Source organism: Cervus elaphus, chromosome 19, assembly GCF_910594005.1.
Source record: "Cervus elaphus chromosome 19, mCerEla1.1, whole genome shotgun sequence".
In the NCBI taxonomy this organism is placed as follows: Eukaryota; Metazoa; Chordata; class Mammalia; order Artiodactyla; family Cervidae; genus Cervus; species Cervus elaphus.
Genome location: NC_057833.1, coordinates 90,697,620 through 90,714,740, shown reverse-complemented (window position 1 = coordinate 90,714,740; position 17,121 = coordinate 90,697,620). Strand labels below are relative to the sequence as shown.

At 36.8% G+C, this 17,121-nt stretch overlaps 1 protein-coding gene across 2 annotated transcripts in view; it reads left to right on the top strand.

Annotated features, from left to right (window-relative positions):
• The window catches only part of XRN1 (5'-3' exoribonuclease 1), a 109,941-nt gene that overhangs the window by 78,908 nt on the left and 13,912 nt on the right, over positions 1-17,121 (top strand). For both annotated transcript variants that reach the window (XM_043875093.1, XM_043875091.1), the window contains exons 33-38: positions 5,414-5,516; positions 12,263-12,324; positions 13,699-13,809; positions 13,966-14,088; positions 14,506-14,665; positions 16,489-16,667. In XM_043875093.1, the coding sequence (XP_043731028.1) occupies positions 5,414-5,516; positions 12,263-12,324; positions 13,699-13,809; positions 13,966-14,088; positions 14,506-14,665; positions 16,489-16,667 (738 nt within the window). The remainder of the gene's footprint in view (positions 1-5,413; positions 5,517-12,262; positions 12,325-13,698; positions 13,810-13,965; positions 14,089-14,505; positions 14,666-16,488; positions 16,668-17,121) is intronic.

Sequence of the window (17,121 nt, the reverse complement as noted above, 5' to 3'; positions counted from 1 at the left end):
CCAGACGAAGTCAAAGCTCCTGTTGGGAGTGGTGATCTCTGACATACACAAGGAAGAAGACCATTTGTCTGAATCAGTACAGTGAGTTGTAGGAAATGTAATTAGGGAGCTAACAGATAGATACTAGTAGGTCCTTCTGGATCATTATAAGGACATTGGCTTTTACTCAGACAAGGAATCAGTAGAGGGTTTTGCACAGCAGAGTGACATGATTTGACTTATATTTTAATTCTATCACTCTCTCTGCTACCTTGAGAATAGAATGTAGAGGAACCAAGATGGATACAGGGTAGTTCAGAAACTACTGAAATCATCAAGATTGAGTTGATATTGACTTGGATCAGGATAGTAGGACCCTGTGAGAAGTAGTCAAATTCTTAACATATTTGGAAGGGATTTCCAGCTGATGATGAAATGGATATGGGGTAAAAGAGAAATAATGTATTAAAGGATATGACTTCAGGTCTGAGTAACTAAAATGATAGGTGGGCTGTTAACTGAGATGGGAAAAACTGAAGGTCTGGTAGATCTGTGGGGGAAGATCAGTTTCAGATGCATGTTAAACATTTAAGAAGAGATATCAGAGTTAGATATCTGAGTGGAGATGTAGAGCTGGACATTTGAGTCTGAAGGTCATAAATGTTGTTCAGGCTAGAGGGATAAATTTGAAATTTGGAAGTCGTTTTATGTATGTGCAGATGTGAATATATGTGCATATATATATACATATATTTAAATATACCCAAGATATGTATATATATATATATGTTATCTATAGACGGGGAAACAGTGTCAGACTTTATTTTTGGGGGCTCCAAAATCACTGCAGATGGTGATTGCAGCCATGAAATTAAAAGACGCTTACTCCTTGGAAGGAAAGTTACGACCAACCTAGATAGCATATTAAAAAGCAGAGACATTACTTTGCCAACAAAGATCCGTCTAGTCAAGGCTATGGTTTTTCCAGTGGTCATGTATGGATGTGAGAGTTGGACTGTGAGGAAAGCTGAGCACCAAAAAATTGATGCTTTTGAACTGTGGTGTTGGAGAAGACTCTTGAGAGTCCCTTGGACTGCAAGGAAATCCAACCAGTCCATCCTGAAGGAGATCAGTCCTGGGTGTTCATTGGAAGGACTGATGATGAAGCTGAAACTCCAATACTTTGGCCACCTCATGTGAAGAGTTGACTCGCTGGGAGGGATTGGGGGCAGGAGGAGAAGAGGACGACAGAAGATGAGATGGCTGGATGGCATCACTGACTCGATGGACATGAGTTTGAGTAAACTCCAGAAGTTTGTGATGGACAGGGAGGCCTGGCATGCTGCAATTCATGGGGTCGCAAAGAGTTGGACACGACTGAGCGACTGAACTGAACTGATGTTATCTATATCCACTTTCTTGGATATAGATAGAAAAGGGGTTCAGTAACTTAACCTTAGAGCATTCCACCCTTCAAGAGTTGGAGAGACTAAAAAGAAGACTGAGAAGGAATGGCCCGTGAGACAGGAAGGAAGCCAGGGAAGGGTGGTTTCTACATGCCAAGTGAAGAATAGATGTTATAATAGAGTAATCAGCTGTGTCAAATGCTGTAGATGGATCAGTTAAGATGAAAGCTGAGAATTGACTACATACAGAATTTAACACATGAAGACCATTGGGAACCTTGACAAGAGCAGCTTCAGTTGAATATAGGAGTGAAATACTGATAAGAGTGGGTTTAAGAGAGAAGAGGAAGAGAGAAGTCGGAGGAAGCAAATATAGGTAATTCTTTCAAGGAGTTCTGCTCTAAGAGAAAACATTACCCTGAGTCTCCTCTTTCCTTTCCCTGTGTGTTTAAGTTCTTTGTATGCTTTCAACCTTTCACTGGGGACTGTTCCCAAAACACAACAGATTTGTTTTCCCTGTTGCCTCATTGCTTAACGGTGACTCTTACTTCTCTGCTATTTACCACTCGGTCTGTGTCTCTGATTCCAACCTTTCAATCAGAATCAAGCAGTATCTCCACTTTCTAGAAGACGGGTATAGATGGATGCTACACCATCACCTCAACTTTAAGATATCTCACAACTGACCTCACCTAAAACCTCTTATACCTTCTTTCCAGCATAACCATTTACCCGGGCATATAATCTAAAAAGCATGAAGTTAAAAGTTTTTGCTTCTTTCTAATATTTTTTGCATTGAGATCCCAAATCTTTTTGCCCCTTCTCAGTTTTTACAACGGGACCTTAAATTATGCCCCTAGCCCTAGATAAACCTCCTGTCTCTGCTTCCTGTTTGTTATGTCTTTCTAGCCCTTCTTATGTAGTACTACCTACATAATCTTTCCTAAAGATCTTTTCACCTGTGTTGGCCCCATGGCATAATTGAGTCAAGTATCTAATTAATAAGAACTCCTGGGGTTTTTTTATAATTTTTATTTATTTATTTTTTGGCTGTGTTGGGTCTTCGTCCTTTTGCCTGGGCTTTCTCTAGTTGTAGTGAATGGGGGCTATTCTCTAGTTGTGGTGTGCAGGCTTCTCATTGCTGTGGCTTCTCAGGCTCAGTAGTTGTGGCACAGGGGCTTAGTTGCTCCACGGCATGTGAAATCTTCCCCAGACCAGGGATCGAACCCATGACCCCTACGTTGACATGCAGGTTCCTATCCACTGTACCTGCAGGGAAGTCCAAGATTCCTATTTTTGTACTCACTTTATACCCTGAGGCAGTATAGTGAAGATAAACCTGATATTAGACTCAGAATTAGGAAATCAGGTTTTGTGCCTCAAATTGCACAAATCTAATTTCCCTGGGCTTCTTTGGCCTCAGGTATAAAATTAAGGCATTGGACTTAGATGAACTCTGAGGTCTTTTCAAACCCTAAAACAATGTTACTCAAATATTCTAGAATGTATAGGGCTCCCTGTTTAAAACTACTGGAGTTCAGCCTCAACTCAAACTAATATCTAGGTCTTCTATAATCCAACCCTGCACAGTTCTTATATAAAATATGTCCAGCTGTTTGGTAAAATGCTCTCTTCCAGTCAGATTGATCTCCTTACTTTCCCTCTCCCATAAACAGATAATTTCCATTTCAGGTTACATGTTTGTATTGTTCCTTCCTTCTCTTTCCTGTCTCACTGCCAAAAGGTCTACTGGCATATTACCACCAATTTCCTTTAGATGGAACTCAACACTTGATATTTTGTATTTCCATAGAATCTTCTGTATGCATCTCCTGTTATTAAGGTGCTATTTCATTATTCATATCAACTGAACACTCCCATGTTTTTTCTCCTCTATATTCTAAGAATTATGAGCTACCACATATAACCCTTATATCCATGAAGCATTAATAAGCAGCCTGCTATTCATCTAATAAGCAAATTCAAGAGAACTCAACATGATTTTTTTTTTAAGGTATTCAAGCTTCTGGGAAAGGCAAAACTACAGAGACAGTAAAAATAACAGTGGTCGCCAGGGATTATTGGGAAAGGGAGAGATAATAGGTGGAGCACAGAAGATTTTTGGAGCCATGAATATATTCCGTATAATGGTAGATACATGTCCTTACACATTTGTCCACACCCACAGAATATATAACAACGAGAGTGGAACCAATGTAAAATATGGACTTTAAGTAGCAGTTATGTGTCAGTGTAGGTTCATCAGTTGTCACAAATGTACTACTCCAGTGGGAGATGATAATAATGGGGAAGGCTATGCGTGTATGGAGGTGGGGGTGGGGGGATAGGGGAATCTTTGTACCTTCCTCTCAGTATTATTGTGAACCTGTTGATAAAACTGCTTTTTTAAAAAGTCTTTTAAGAAACATTCAAGTTTTTATTGGCAGAATATAACAGTACAACTGACATAAATAGACATGTAGACATCAAACAGAATAATTCAAAAAACTATACTTAAAAGTGGAATATTTTCTTTCTTATTAAAGTTATGGCACTTTTTCTCTGAAATCATACTGTGAACATGGGTTTTAGAATTAGGGCTCAGATGTCAGCTCTCCTATAACCATTATCATTTTGAGCCTCAGTACTGTCATCTGTAACATAGAATCTGAATACACGATAGCATTTTTATGATTGTAGCATTATTATAATGATGTTAAGATAATGGATGCAAAATACATCTTACTATGCCTGGCACATAATAGACACACAATATTTGTTCAAACCAATCTATTGATCCTGATATTTTGATTCCCTTTTTAGCATCAGAATTCCCTGAAATGAACTGCTCTAGCCCAAATTCCCACCAGCCATTGTGCTGTGCAGATGGAAATCTCCTGGCCCTTTTCTTTAGTCTTAAAGACCAAAGAACCCTAGATGTTCCTGTGCATGTGAATTCACTAGACCTTCCTTCACACTTTGGTGCCTGTCACAACTGTTTTGGAGCATGTCCACTGCCAACTGGAACATGAGGTGCCTTTGCTCATGCCCAGTGTTCATTCACCTGTGCTCAGAAGGAAATGAATAGGGTCCACCAGAAGCAAAATTAATCATTATAGGAAGATTGATTTATATTGAACATCTCCAGCCTCTACTCTGCTTCTGCCTCCCACTTCAGCTATGGCAAGTTATCTGTCTCTTTTTGCCTTCACGCCTCTTCTCCCTATCAGAAAGCAAAAAGATTAGGTATGATCTTTATATGAAACTTACTCATATGTCATTTTGCTAATTTTGTCCATTCATGTGCTGTCTCAGTTACAGTAGCTTTATAATCAGTCTTGCTATCTGGTAGTAGTAGTCTTCCAGCACTTGGATACCTTGACAACATAAATATTAATTAATAAAGATCAGGTGCTGGGGGAAGGGATGTGGAAGGACTAATATCCTCAACTTTTATAACATAGGGGCAGGAATAGTAAATTTTTAAAAATTCATTAATGGAAATATTTAAAGTAATGAAGTCAAGAGAATAGTACTGATCCTTTACCTTGAACATGTCCAGTTCTCTCTTCTTAACACCTACTCATCTCTCATCTCACATACTCTAGAGGTAGGGTTACTTTGAAGCAAATTTAGAAAGATCTTTAGAGGCTGATATTTCTGTTGTGAAGAAACATTCAACTAAAGTTTGATCTTTGGTTTCTGAATTAACTTCAAACAAAATTAAACTTAATTTTTTCTGTTGAAAGCATTTTTATAAAGTGATTGTTTTCTATGTAACTTTATATCTAGTGCATAGAGAAGTGTCTGGAGTGATGATCATAATGTCAATAATAGTTATTTCAAGGGTGGTAGAATTTGAATGGTTTTCTTAAATTCTCTTTACTATTCTGAATTCCTTAAATCTTTTTCTAGTGAAGTCTATAATTTTTACAAAAAAATAATAAAGTAACTATTAAGCATTGAGGAAGAGAAGTAGTTTTAATATTGAGTTTATTTAAATCATTTATAAGAATTTTAACTTTCAGGGTGCAGTTCTACCTCAAGAAATAAGTCAAGTAACTCAACATCATAAAACTGGCTTTAATGACAACAGCGTTAAGCAGAGAAAACATGAGCCTCACAGAAAATGTAAGTTATGAGTTAGAAAGTATATATATGGTGCTAAGTGCTTCCTTTTATTTTTATAAATTAACAGCTTTATTGTTATAATTCACATATCATAAAATTCATCCTTTTATAGTTCAATCAGTGTTTTTTTAGTGTTTTCACAAAGTTGTACAACCAATGCTAGTATCTAAATTTAGAACATTTTCATCACCCCAAAAAGAAATATCATACTTATTAGTAGTCATACTCATTAGTCTGTACTTACTAGTAGTCATTCCCCTATCCCTGGCAACTGCTAATTACTTCTGCCTCTGTGGATTGACCTGTTCTGGACATTTCCTATAAATAGAAACATAAAATATGTGATCTTTGAGACTGATTCCACTCACTCGGCATAATCTTTTCAAGATTCATCCATGTTGTAGCATATATCAGTACTTCATTCCTCTTTAGGACTAAACAATTTTCTATTATATGAATACAACGTTTTGTTGATCCATCCTCCCATTGATGGATATTTTGGTTATTTGCACTTTTGTGTTATAATAAATAATGCTACTGTGGATATTTATGTACAAGTTTTTGTGTGAACACCTGGTGGCACAGATGGTAAAGTGTCTGCCTACAATGCAGGAGAGCCAGGTTCGATCCCTGGGTCAGGAAGATCCTCTGGAGAAGGAAATGGCAACCCACTCCAGTACTCTTGCCTGGAAAATCCTATGGATGGAGGAGCCTGGTAGGCTACAGTCCATGGGGTCACAAAGAGTCTGACACGACTGAGTGACTTCACTTTTGTGTGAACATATGGTTACAGGTCTCTTGAGTATATATGAAGTTAAGAAATAACTGAGTCTTTTATTTATTTACTGAGTTAACTGAGTTAACTCTATGCCTAACTTTTTGTGGAACTACCACGCTGTTTTCCAAAATGGCTGTACCATTTTACATTCCCACCAGCAATATATGAGGGTCCAATTTCTTCACATCCTCCACAACACTTGTTATGGAATGTTGTTATCCAACTTTTTTGTTACAGTCATCCTAGTAAATGTAAAATGGAGTCTCCTTGTGGTTTTCATTTCTAATTCATTAATAACTAATAGTGCTGAGCATGTTTTCATGTGCTTATTGGCTGTTTATCTTCTTTGGAGAAACGTTCAAATCCTTTGCTCATTTTAAAATTAGGTTGTCTTCACTGGAGGAGGTACCCACTCCAGTATTCGTGCCTGGAGAATTCCATGGACAGAGAAGCCTGGCAGGCCACAGTCCATGGGATCACAAAGAGTCGGACATGACCGAGTGACTCACACACACACCCAGCCCACTTGAATCTGCAGCCTAACCCAGGAGACAGATAAGGCACAGAGGGTGGCAGGATGAAACCCTACAAGATACGGACGAGGTGGGGGAAGTGGACGGAGCCAAGAGACAAGCTCTTAGAGGTCCATGCCTGCATGGAGGGCTTCCCTGAGGAGGAGGCATGTGAGATGAGGCCAAGAGGGTGTGTGAGTGTTAGCTTGCGGAAAGGAAAGGACAAAGGGTTCTGGGCAGAGGTTAGAGGACCAGGTGTGAGTAGCCACTGGGCTCAGGGTGTGTGTGCAACACCACGCTCCCTGCCAGGGGTGTGGTGGGGTGCCTCTCCAGATCCTGGGCTTTGGGAAGGTGCTAGTGCTGCTGGGGCCCCAGGAACACAGGGCAGGCAGTACAAATTCAAACTTTGGCATGACACACCCTGCAAAGCAGGTGAGCCCCCAGATACAACGCAGGTAAGAAAAGCCAGACACAGAAAGCCATAGAATGTGTGAGTCCATTTCTCCAAAATGTCCAGGACAAGAAAATCCACAGAGATGAAGAGTGGGTTTGTGGTTGCCAGGGTCTGGGGGAAGATGGGGGGGTCACAGCTAATGTGTCTCTCAGGCCGGAAGGTGTAGGCCGGAGGCAAGTGTGGGTACCCTGAAAGGAGCGTGCACCCCAGTCAGGCATGCACCCAGCTGGGAAAGTGTGCCAACCTGTACCCCACTGCTCCTGGTACCCAGCCCCCAGCAGTGGCAGCCCTGGCAAGGGAGTACCTGTGTCAGTGGCCAAGCCTTGGTGACCTGTGGCCACTCCACCCTGAATTCTGGTAGGAGCAGGAGTGTATTGGGATGCAGCCTGCCCTCTCCTTGTACACCGGGCTCCTCCATGCTGGGCCTCAGGCTTCTCTTCTGGACGATGGAACAACAGCCTCGTCCTCAGTGGACAGTGGTCAAGTTTAAGGGTGTTTGTACCCAGAAAAGACTGAATCAGCTGAACTGCCCTTACTGACTCCTCAGAACAGCCACTGGGTTCTGGGTTCCATCAGGAATACTCAGTGCTTTTGTTAATGACAGCAGCAGCAATAGTAGTAATAACAGTAATGGGAGCATAAGAACCATGACCTTGCACTTTCATATGCTGTGGCAGTTGAGTTCAAAGCCTCAGATCACCTCTCCTAGGAAACCACGCCCCTAAGAAGTCACATCCACGTGAAATGCCACGCTCCTTATGAGCCTTCAGTTCTTCACCTGCAAAGCAAAGTTTAAATCAAACCAGGTCAGGAACACCGCCCAGAGGGACAAATCAACTAATCCTACCTCGATTTACAGTTTTGGTCTCCAGGGGATTTTCTTTCTCTCTCTCTTTTTTTTTTTTTTGTTGCTTGTTTGCATCCAAGTTAAAAATACATTGCTTGAAAATAAAATTTAAAAAGTTAGGTTGTCTTTTTCGTTCTTGAGTTGTAAGAGTACTTTTAATATTCCATATCCTATGAAGTACTTTTTATGTTCTATATACTATATGCTGTTCAGATATTTGATTTGCAGATATGTGCTATCATTCTGTGGTTGTCTTTTAACTTTCTTTACAGTGTCCTTGAAGCACAAAAGTTTTTAATTTTGACCAAGTCCAATTTATCTACTTTTTCTTTAGTTGCTTGTGCTTTAGGTATCATCTAAGCAACCATTACCTGATTCAAGGTCACAAAAATTTACACCTGTGTTTTCTTCTAAGAGCATTACAGTTTTATCTGTAACATTTAGGTCTTTTTTCCATTTTTGAATAACTGCATATATGGTATAAGTCCATATTCACTCTTTTGCATACAGATATCTAGTTGTCCCAGCACTATGTATTAAAAGACTGTTCTCTGCTCGTTGAATTTTCTTTGCACTCCATTGAATTGTCTTGGCACCCTTGTCAGAAATCAGTTGACCATAGATGCATAGGTTTATTTCTAGTTTCTAATTGCATTTCACAGATCTATATTCCATATTTTTCTGCACAACATACCATCTTCATTACCATAGTTTTGTTATCAGTTTTGCGATTGGAAAATTTGAATCCTCCACCTTTGTTTTTCAAGATTATATTGTCAAGTTCTGGTCTCTTGCATTTCCATGTATATTTTAGGATCAGCTTGTCTATTTCTGCAAATATGGCAGCTGGAATTTCTATAGGGATTATACTGAATCTGTAGACCAATTTGGGTAGTATTGTCATCTTCAGTAAGCCTTTCTATTTCTTTCAATGATGTCTTGTAGTATTCAGTGTATAAGTCTTGAATTTTTTGTTAAATTTATTACTAAGTATTTTATTCTATTGCAGTTGTCAGTGGAGCTGTTTTCTTAATTTTGAGAGCATATTATTCATTACTATTTACAGAAATAAAACTAACTTTTGTATATTAATTTTGTATTTCTCCACCTTGTTGAACTTATTTATTAGCCCTAGTTTTTTGTGGCTTCCACAAATGTAGTTTTACTTCTTCCTATACAATCTGGATGCCTTGTTTATTTTTCTTGCCTAATTGTGTGGCTAAAATCACCAGTTAAATAGAAGTGGTGAGGGTAAGCATCCTTGTCTTGATCTTAAGGGTAAGCTTTCAGTCTTTCATCATTAAATATAATGTTAACTGTGGGGTTTTGATAGCTGCCCTTTATTAGGTGAAGAAGTTTCTTTGTATTCCTAGATTGATTTTTTTTAACCTTGGAGGGATGTTAGTTTTTGTCACACGCTGTTTCTTTGACTTTTGAGATGATCACATGGTTTCTGTCCTTTGTGCATTCAATGTGTTTTTTTTCATTGATTGTTTTTCATATGTTGAACCAACCTTGCATACCTGGGATAAATCCCACTAGATCTTGGTGTATAATCCTCCTTATACACTACAAGATTCTATTCACTGGTATTTTGTTGAGGATCTTTGCATCTGTATTCATAAAGGACATTTGTAATTTTCTTGTGATGTCTTTAATTTTGGTATCATGGTAATACTGGGCTCATAGAATGTTGGAATAACACTTTGAAAGAGCTCTAGCCTCATTCTAATCTCAAGTAGCAGCCAGGCTATGGATTTTCACCAAAAAAAATACTACCTGTTTTTTTTTCCAAGGCTTCATGGAACTGGAGAGTAAGGGATGGAACTGAGTTGAGCAAGTTCAAATGTCACAAAGCTCACTGCTTTTACTAAGATTCAGTCTTTTTTCTCGAAGAAATACATCCCAGATTGTTGCAGGTCTTTGATTAATTTCCATCATTCTGAAAATTGGGATTCTGGTAATATTTATATTCATTTTCTTGTTGCTTTTATGGAGGAAAGAATTTGTAGAGGTCCTTCAGTATTTTTGCTGATGTCACCTCACTAAACACATTTTGAGATAAATTTAAATTTTATTTAGAGTAACCCAGTTACCTTTTTGTGTATATAAACACTTGCCTATTACATTACTCCAGGGACTTCCCTGGCAGTCCAGTGGTTAAGATATCATGCTTCCACTACAGGGGCACAAGTTTAGTCTTTGGTTGGGGAACCTAAGATCTTACATGCTGCAAGGCATGGCCAAAAAATGTAAAATAAATATATAAATAAATTCAAATTATATTACAGATTTTTGTTAAGAATATGTGCAAGTATTTTGTTGTTCATATTCTCTAACATATTTTACATATTTTGACTCTTTTCATTCATTTCAGTAGTCCACTGTGTTTTAGGCACAGTAGGGAATACAGATACACAGATGAGAACCTTCATGTTACAGTTACTTTTCCTCTTCTCTTGATCATAGTATTCCCAAATTGTATCAGATTGCTCTTCATGTTCAAAATATGGCTCTTTTGTTATTCATTTATTTATTTATTCAGTTGTATTATGTGCAAGGTATTGTTTTAGGTGCTGGGGATAAGTCAGACAAGTTTTCTGACCTAATGGACTTTATATTCTAAGGTTGAGACTAACAATAGGCAAAGAATAAATTCCATAATCTGTAGTAATAATAAATCTATGATGAAAAATAAAGCAGAGTAAGAAGATTGAGTGATGCAGATGCTGTTTTAAATTGGGTAGTCAAGTAATACCTCTCCAAGGATACGTTTGAATAGAGACCCAAATGAAAGGGAAGTGGAATCAGCTTGCTGAAGAGCTTTCCAGCAGAGGAAATACCAAGTGCCGAGTCCTGAATCTAATTGATTATATTTTATATGCACATGGTATTTTATGTATTTATATATTTCCTATAGTTTAAGAATAGTCTTTATAAAATGTTTTTCTAAAAACAATTTTGAAAAAACTTTTCTTGTTTTATAACTTTGGTTCAGATTTTTGTTTTTGTTTTGCACCAATATCTATATGTTATTTTGTTTCTTTTACATTTTAAGTTAAATATAGATTCATGTCCCCATAAATCTGATAATTAAAGCTTCAAGATTTTATAGTTAATTAAAATGTTTGTGATTTTTCTTCAAGTTATCCTTTATATAAAAGTATGTAAGCCATTTACATTATGGGGAATTCCAATTAGTTTTCTTGTGTGTCTCAACAAAGGTTTAATGTTGAATCATGTCATATTACTTTTACTTTTCCTCCTTTTTTGCAAGAATTCTTCCTTTCCTTCCTTTCTTCTTTTACCCTCTCTGTTCTCTCTCTTCCCTTCCCTTCTCATCTTTGTGCCTTACTTCCCTTTTCTCTCATTCCATCCCCTCCCTCCCTTCCATCCCTTCCCTCTACTTCTTTCCTCATCCTCTCTTTCCTCCTGTGTCCCTCTCTTTCTTCCTCCTTCCTTTTTTTCTTTCTTCCTTCTTTTCTTTCCTTCATCCTTTTTCCCTTCCTTCCTTCCTCTTCTAATCTATCCTTTTTCATTTTCTTTCTGTTCTAATTTCCTCTTAACAAGAATACTAACATAGCTTCCTCATTGGTCTCTTACTGTTTCTATATAATAAGGCACTGCTATATTTTAATTTTCTTAAAGCACAATTCTGATCAGATTCCTACCTGATCAAAACTTTTCTGTGATTATGCCCATTACCTCCAGTGTAATTCCATAGTCTTCAGTCCTTGGCAGATTATGCCTGCAGCCTGCTCCTCTAGTTCAACTAAGATGCATTATACTTCTTAGCCTCCAGCAGAACTTGTCTATTTAGAGTGCCACAAATATTCCTTGCTTTCTGCTCCTCCTATTATTTGTCTTTTCTCTTATTGATTTCTTTGCTGGAATACTTAGCCCCCTATTCTGCCCTTTGGAAACTCGCCGTTCTGCAAGACTCACTTAGATGCCACCTTTCTTTTTCCCTTGTTGTTGCCTGTATCTTTTCTCCCCCTCATCTAGATTACAAGTTCCTCAAAAGCAGGGCCTTTGTCTCCCTCCGTGAAATTCAGTGAGTTCTTTAGCACTGTGCCTTGCTGTGGTAAATATTTGGTAAATTTAATAGGTATGCAACAAATTTCATTTAACAGAATTTCTATTTTCTTTGTCTAGTTAAAGAAGAGTGTAAGAGTCCTAAAACTGAGAGTCGGTCACAAAAAATGTCAAATAGGCAGGTAAGCTTCTTAAAATCAAATTTCTAGTCACCCACTTTTTATTGGAATTGGTGGCATCTGCCTTAACTTTGCAGCCCTTTCAACCAGATTCATAATGTGTGTGGCAAGATGGTTGCTGAGCCTGTCAGTCCCTTGGATGGGAGGTTGCACAGCTAGAGTCTAAGACTTGGAATTAGAGATACATTCTGGTTCTGCCGTTTAATGGTTCAGTGGCCTTGAGCAAGTCACTGCACTTTTCACAGCCTCAATTTCTTCATCTTTAAAATGGAGACTAAAATATATCACTTGTCCTTCTCATTCATTATGTATAGTCTGGTGCTAGTGCTTAGTCCCTCACTCTTGTCTGACTCTTTGCTACCCTATGAACTGCAGCCCTCAAGGCTCCTCTCTCCATGGGAATTCTTTACCAGCTGAGCTACCAGGAAAGCCCTATATAAATACATACAAACATGCCTACTTGTATGAGTGTGTGTACATTTTATTTATAAAATATTTAGAAATACGGGCTGCTGTCCATGGGGTCACAAAGAATTGGACACGACTGAGCAGCTAAGCATGCACGCATGTTTGTATATTCAATGAAAGTATATAGACCAACATGGAAAAGTTAACAGTTAATTCTGTGGAGTTAGGTTAATAAGAAAAACTGAGATCATTTATGTTTTATTTTAAGAGTTTCTGCTGATTGATAAAGAGTGTATATACATTTGATAATTAAAAAAACACTAAATCTAAAAATATACATGTTTACTTCTCATGTGTGTGTTTTATATACATATTATGTTTTATAACAAAGTTTTTTAAAAAGTTAGATCTCTTATAAGCTATAATATATTTATAAAAGATATCTTAGCAGATATCTTGGCACATAACAGGTTCTCAGTAATGGAGCCCATTAATTTTCAGATACCAATAAAGGGTTGAATTACATGACTTTGAAAGCCCTCTCCTTCTGAAACTCTTATGCTATAACTTCCTTTCTTCTAGAAAAGGAGTTCATAAACTCTTTAGTGCTGTGGGACTCTTTGGTGAAGCGTATGGACTCTTTCTGAGAATAATAGTATTAATGCTACAATAAAATACATAAGATTTGAAAGAAAACCAATTATATTGAAATGCCATTAGAATCACCACCATTGTATTAATAGTTTATTGCCTACATTCATAATTGAAGGGAATGCTAAATCTTATTTAGAAATTAATGGAGGTTAAGATGTAATTTTTTCCCTCATCAAGTTTATGGGGCCACTCCCTTTTTTCCTATGATATAAAAGAAAAAATAACACTCCAAAAAGTTTGCAGTGATTTATTTAGAATACTGTTAAGTAGTAACTATAATTTTATTTACACAAAAATCCACTCTTTCTTTTATAGACATTTGGAGGGCCTGCCAAATGTAATATTAAGCTACTGAAGAGAAATGAAAGTTCAGAAGTCTCAGAAAATCAAAAGGTTGTGACTGGTCATCCAAGTGCTGTTGATAAGGTAAAAGACCATTCATTCAGTTTCTCTTCCCACACTTTAACACTTGGAAAGACGAGTGAGTGAAAATTAAATGATCGTTTTTGTATATAAAACTCTTAGTGATTTTCAGGTCCGTGTACTTTCAAAACTTCATGCACAAAATATTTATTCTTTTAGCCTAATCCTGGAATTGAGAACTTCTTAGCATCCTTGAATATCTCCAAAGAAAGTGAAATACAGTCATCTCATCATGAAGAGCCTCCAAGTGAAGAACAGTTGTCACCACAGTCATTTGCTATGGTTCGTATTTTGTAGGAGCTTGTACACTATGGTAATTTCATTATTGTTGGCCATACGTTCCCTGTGCAGCAGTTAAGACACCTTCTTTTACATGGGCTGATGTGATGCGTATTATTGTCATCCGTGAGGAAAACCAGGCTGTCCTGGGCGGTTTAGCCACCGTAACTCCCTTGTTCTTCAAACATTGTTCCCAGACTATTTGGTCAGAAATTAAGCAGGAATGATAATTATTATTTCTTTGCCAGGAAATGTGGATTTTTTTTCAACTCTCTTGATTTTCCTTATTCTTTATCTGAATGTAGTTATTGTCTTAATTTTTAACAATAGAACTTATTAAAAGGAGGATCAGTAAGCTCTGTAACTCTGTTAACTTTTCTCTCTACCCCCACTATCTCATACCAATCATTTTCAAAGCAGAAGGGAACTCGGATGCTTAAAGAAATTCTAAAAATTGACAGCTCTGACAGTATGGACCGTAAGAGTGAAATGAAACAGTTTGGTAATGAAGTCACTGTTTCCTCTAGTAGAAGAGATGAGTATGGATCTTCCTCACAACCTAAACAAAATAAGAAATTGAGTAAGTAAACTAAGTACTTAATAAGAAATTAAGTAAGCTAATAGCCAACTTCAAAAATTCAGTTCATTTCTTTTTTTAATCTTGTAATTTTTAAAGATAAGACTACTTTTATTTTTTTAAGTATAATGAAGGGTAATAAGAGTATGTTTTCTTATGCTTATGTCATTACATAACAATGTATTAAATAACTGTAACCAGTAGATCTCTCATTATCTTCTTGTAACTACTTAAATTATATCATATACTCATTCTGTAGATTCCAAACCTAGAAAAGTTTTTACATTTTAGCTTTTTCTCAGTAATTTAAAAATTATTATGTAATTTAAATATATTATTTACCTTTTCTTTTATCTGTGAAATAACATTGCAGATGTCTGTTGCAATAATTATATGACATAGATAAAGCAGTTAGCACTGTGTCTAACACATCCTAGGTGCCAATAATTGGTATTAGTGTTATGTTAAAATAACTTGACTCGCATAAAAAAGAAGCTATAAAATCAATTAAAAATAATTAATGGAGGCACACATTGGAAAGTGGCACTTACCATAAGTCTGTGAAGCCTACAGCATAACAGCTGGCACACAACTGGACTTCACTAGTTGTTGATCATCGCCCCTACTTCTGTGTCCGCTATACTTAATATTTTGTCTCTGTAATTATCTTCAAAAGTCCACCAGGAATAATGGTAGGTGGGGACAGAAGTTTCTCAGGTAAAAAACATTTTTAAATAAGCCAATTTGAATTTATTAAGGATCAAAATCTGGAACAACATCAGAGCCTAACTTCATTTATCCACTGAGTATCAGGATAAATAATTAAAATTCCAATAACTCTCAGGAAACAATATATATCATAGTGACAGATATATGCTTGAAATAGAGCAAAATAAAATTTTAAAACAGTATCAAGTAAGTATGATCCCACTGTCAAAAACAAGTAACTTTTACTGTATTTCAGTATAGTAAAAAATATCATATACCTTAGAATGAAAAGCTCAGAATCCAGCCCATGTAACAGAACTAATGTGTGACTTTGGGCAAGCCACTTATTTTTTAATCTATGATAGTTAGAGGTTTAGATTCATTATCCACTAGGGTGTGCTTTTGTTCTGTTGGTGAGTTTCTTGATTATAAAGAATGTGATCTTTCAGAATTTTTAAATCATATTCTATATAAAGGCACTTGGAAGGTTTAAGTTCAGAAAAAAACATTCAAGAATCACTATTTTAAGAGCAAAAAACATTGATCCATGTGGCTCAGAAAGTAAGATGGATTTTGAGAAAACCAAAGCTGAAGCCTCAAAACTTAAGAATTTTAACACAAGAAACTCTACTCAGTGGTCTGTGGTGACTAAATGGGAACAAATCTAAAAAAGAGTGAATATATGTATACGTATAGCTGATTCATTTTACCGTACAGCAGAAACTAGCACAACACTGTAAAGCAACTATACTCCAATAAAAATTAAAGAAAATAACCTTAAGAATTAATTATAAATCAGCTCGAGAAAGCCATTTGCTTGTTTAGATTTTGCCTACAACGTGTTAATCTCTCACAATGTTAATTTTTGGCAGTCATCAACTTATATTTTTAAATCTTTATCTTAATTATATGTCGATAATTAATTATAATCATCTAAAAATCTTCATTTAGTTCTAGTTATTTTAGGCAAGACTAAATAGTTTTTACATATGCTTCATGGGAAGTTCCTCTTTTCACTTTTTAACTGTGTCTTCCTTGCTATTCTGTAAAGCCCTGCCATAATTGCGTAGTTTGAAGTATCATTTAATGTAGATATGTCCTTTTCTCTTTTTTTGTAGCATCTTATATGAACAAGCCTCACAGTGCTAGTGAGTACCATAATGTTCAGTCTATGGACAGTGTTTGCTGGCCTACTGGCCAGATTGCTCCTGTGTCTACACCAGTAACAGAACTTTCTCGAATTTGTTCCCTTGTTGGAATGCCACAACCAGATTTCTCCTTTCTGAGAACACCACAGGTACAGCATACTACTGTTCTATTTGCATCAGTTATTGATCACTGAGCTTAAGAAAATCAACTGAAAATCTTTGGCTGGAAATAATATAGTGGAGCTGGTATTTTTGACTTTATGAGAAGCATAGATGAATACTTATCCCTCTGGCTTTTCCATGTATGCATAACCAGAGCCCTCAATGACACTGACAGGAACTTGGGCAGCAGGTTGCCTCGCAGGATTCTTCAGAGTGATGATAGGGGTAGGGGTCTTGGTGTACAGTGCAGCTGTCAAACTGGTTTCAGAAACTACCCATCTTTTTTTTTTTTGAGAACCCCAAAGAACTTTTGTTTACTTGTATTATATCCATATTTGCCAAATTAAAAATGAAAAAAAATTTAAGTTGATAATTAAAAATGACTTTTTGAAAAAATTTAGTGAGAAGAATGTTATTGCCCTACATTTTTGCAAGTCTTTT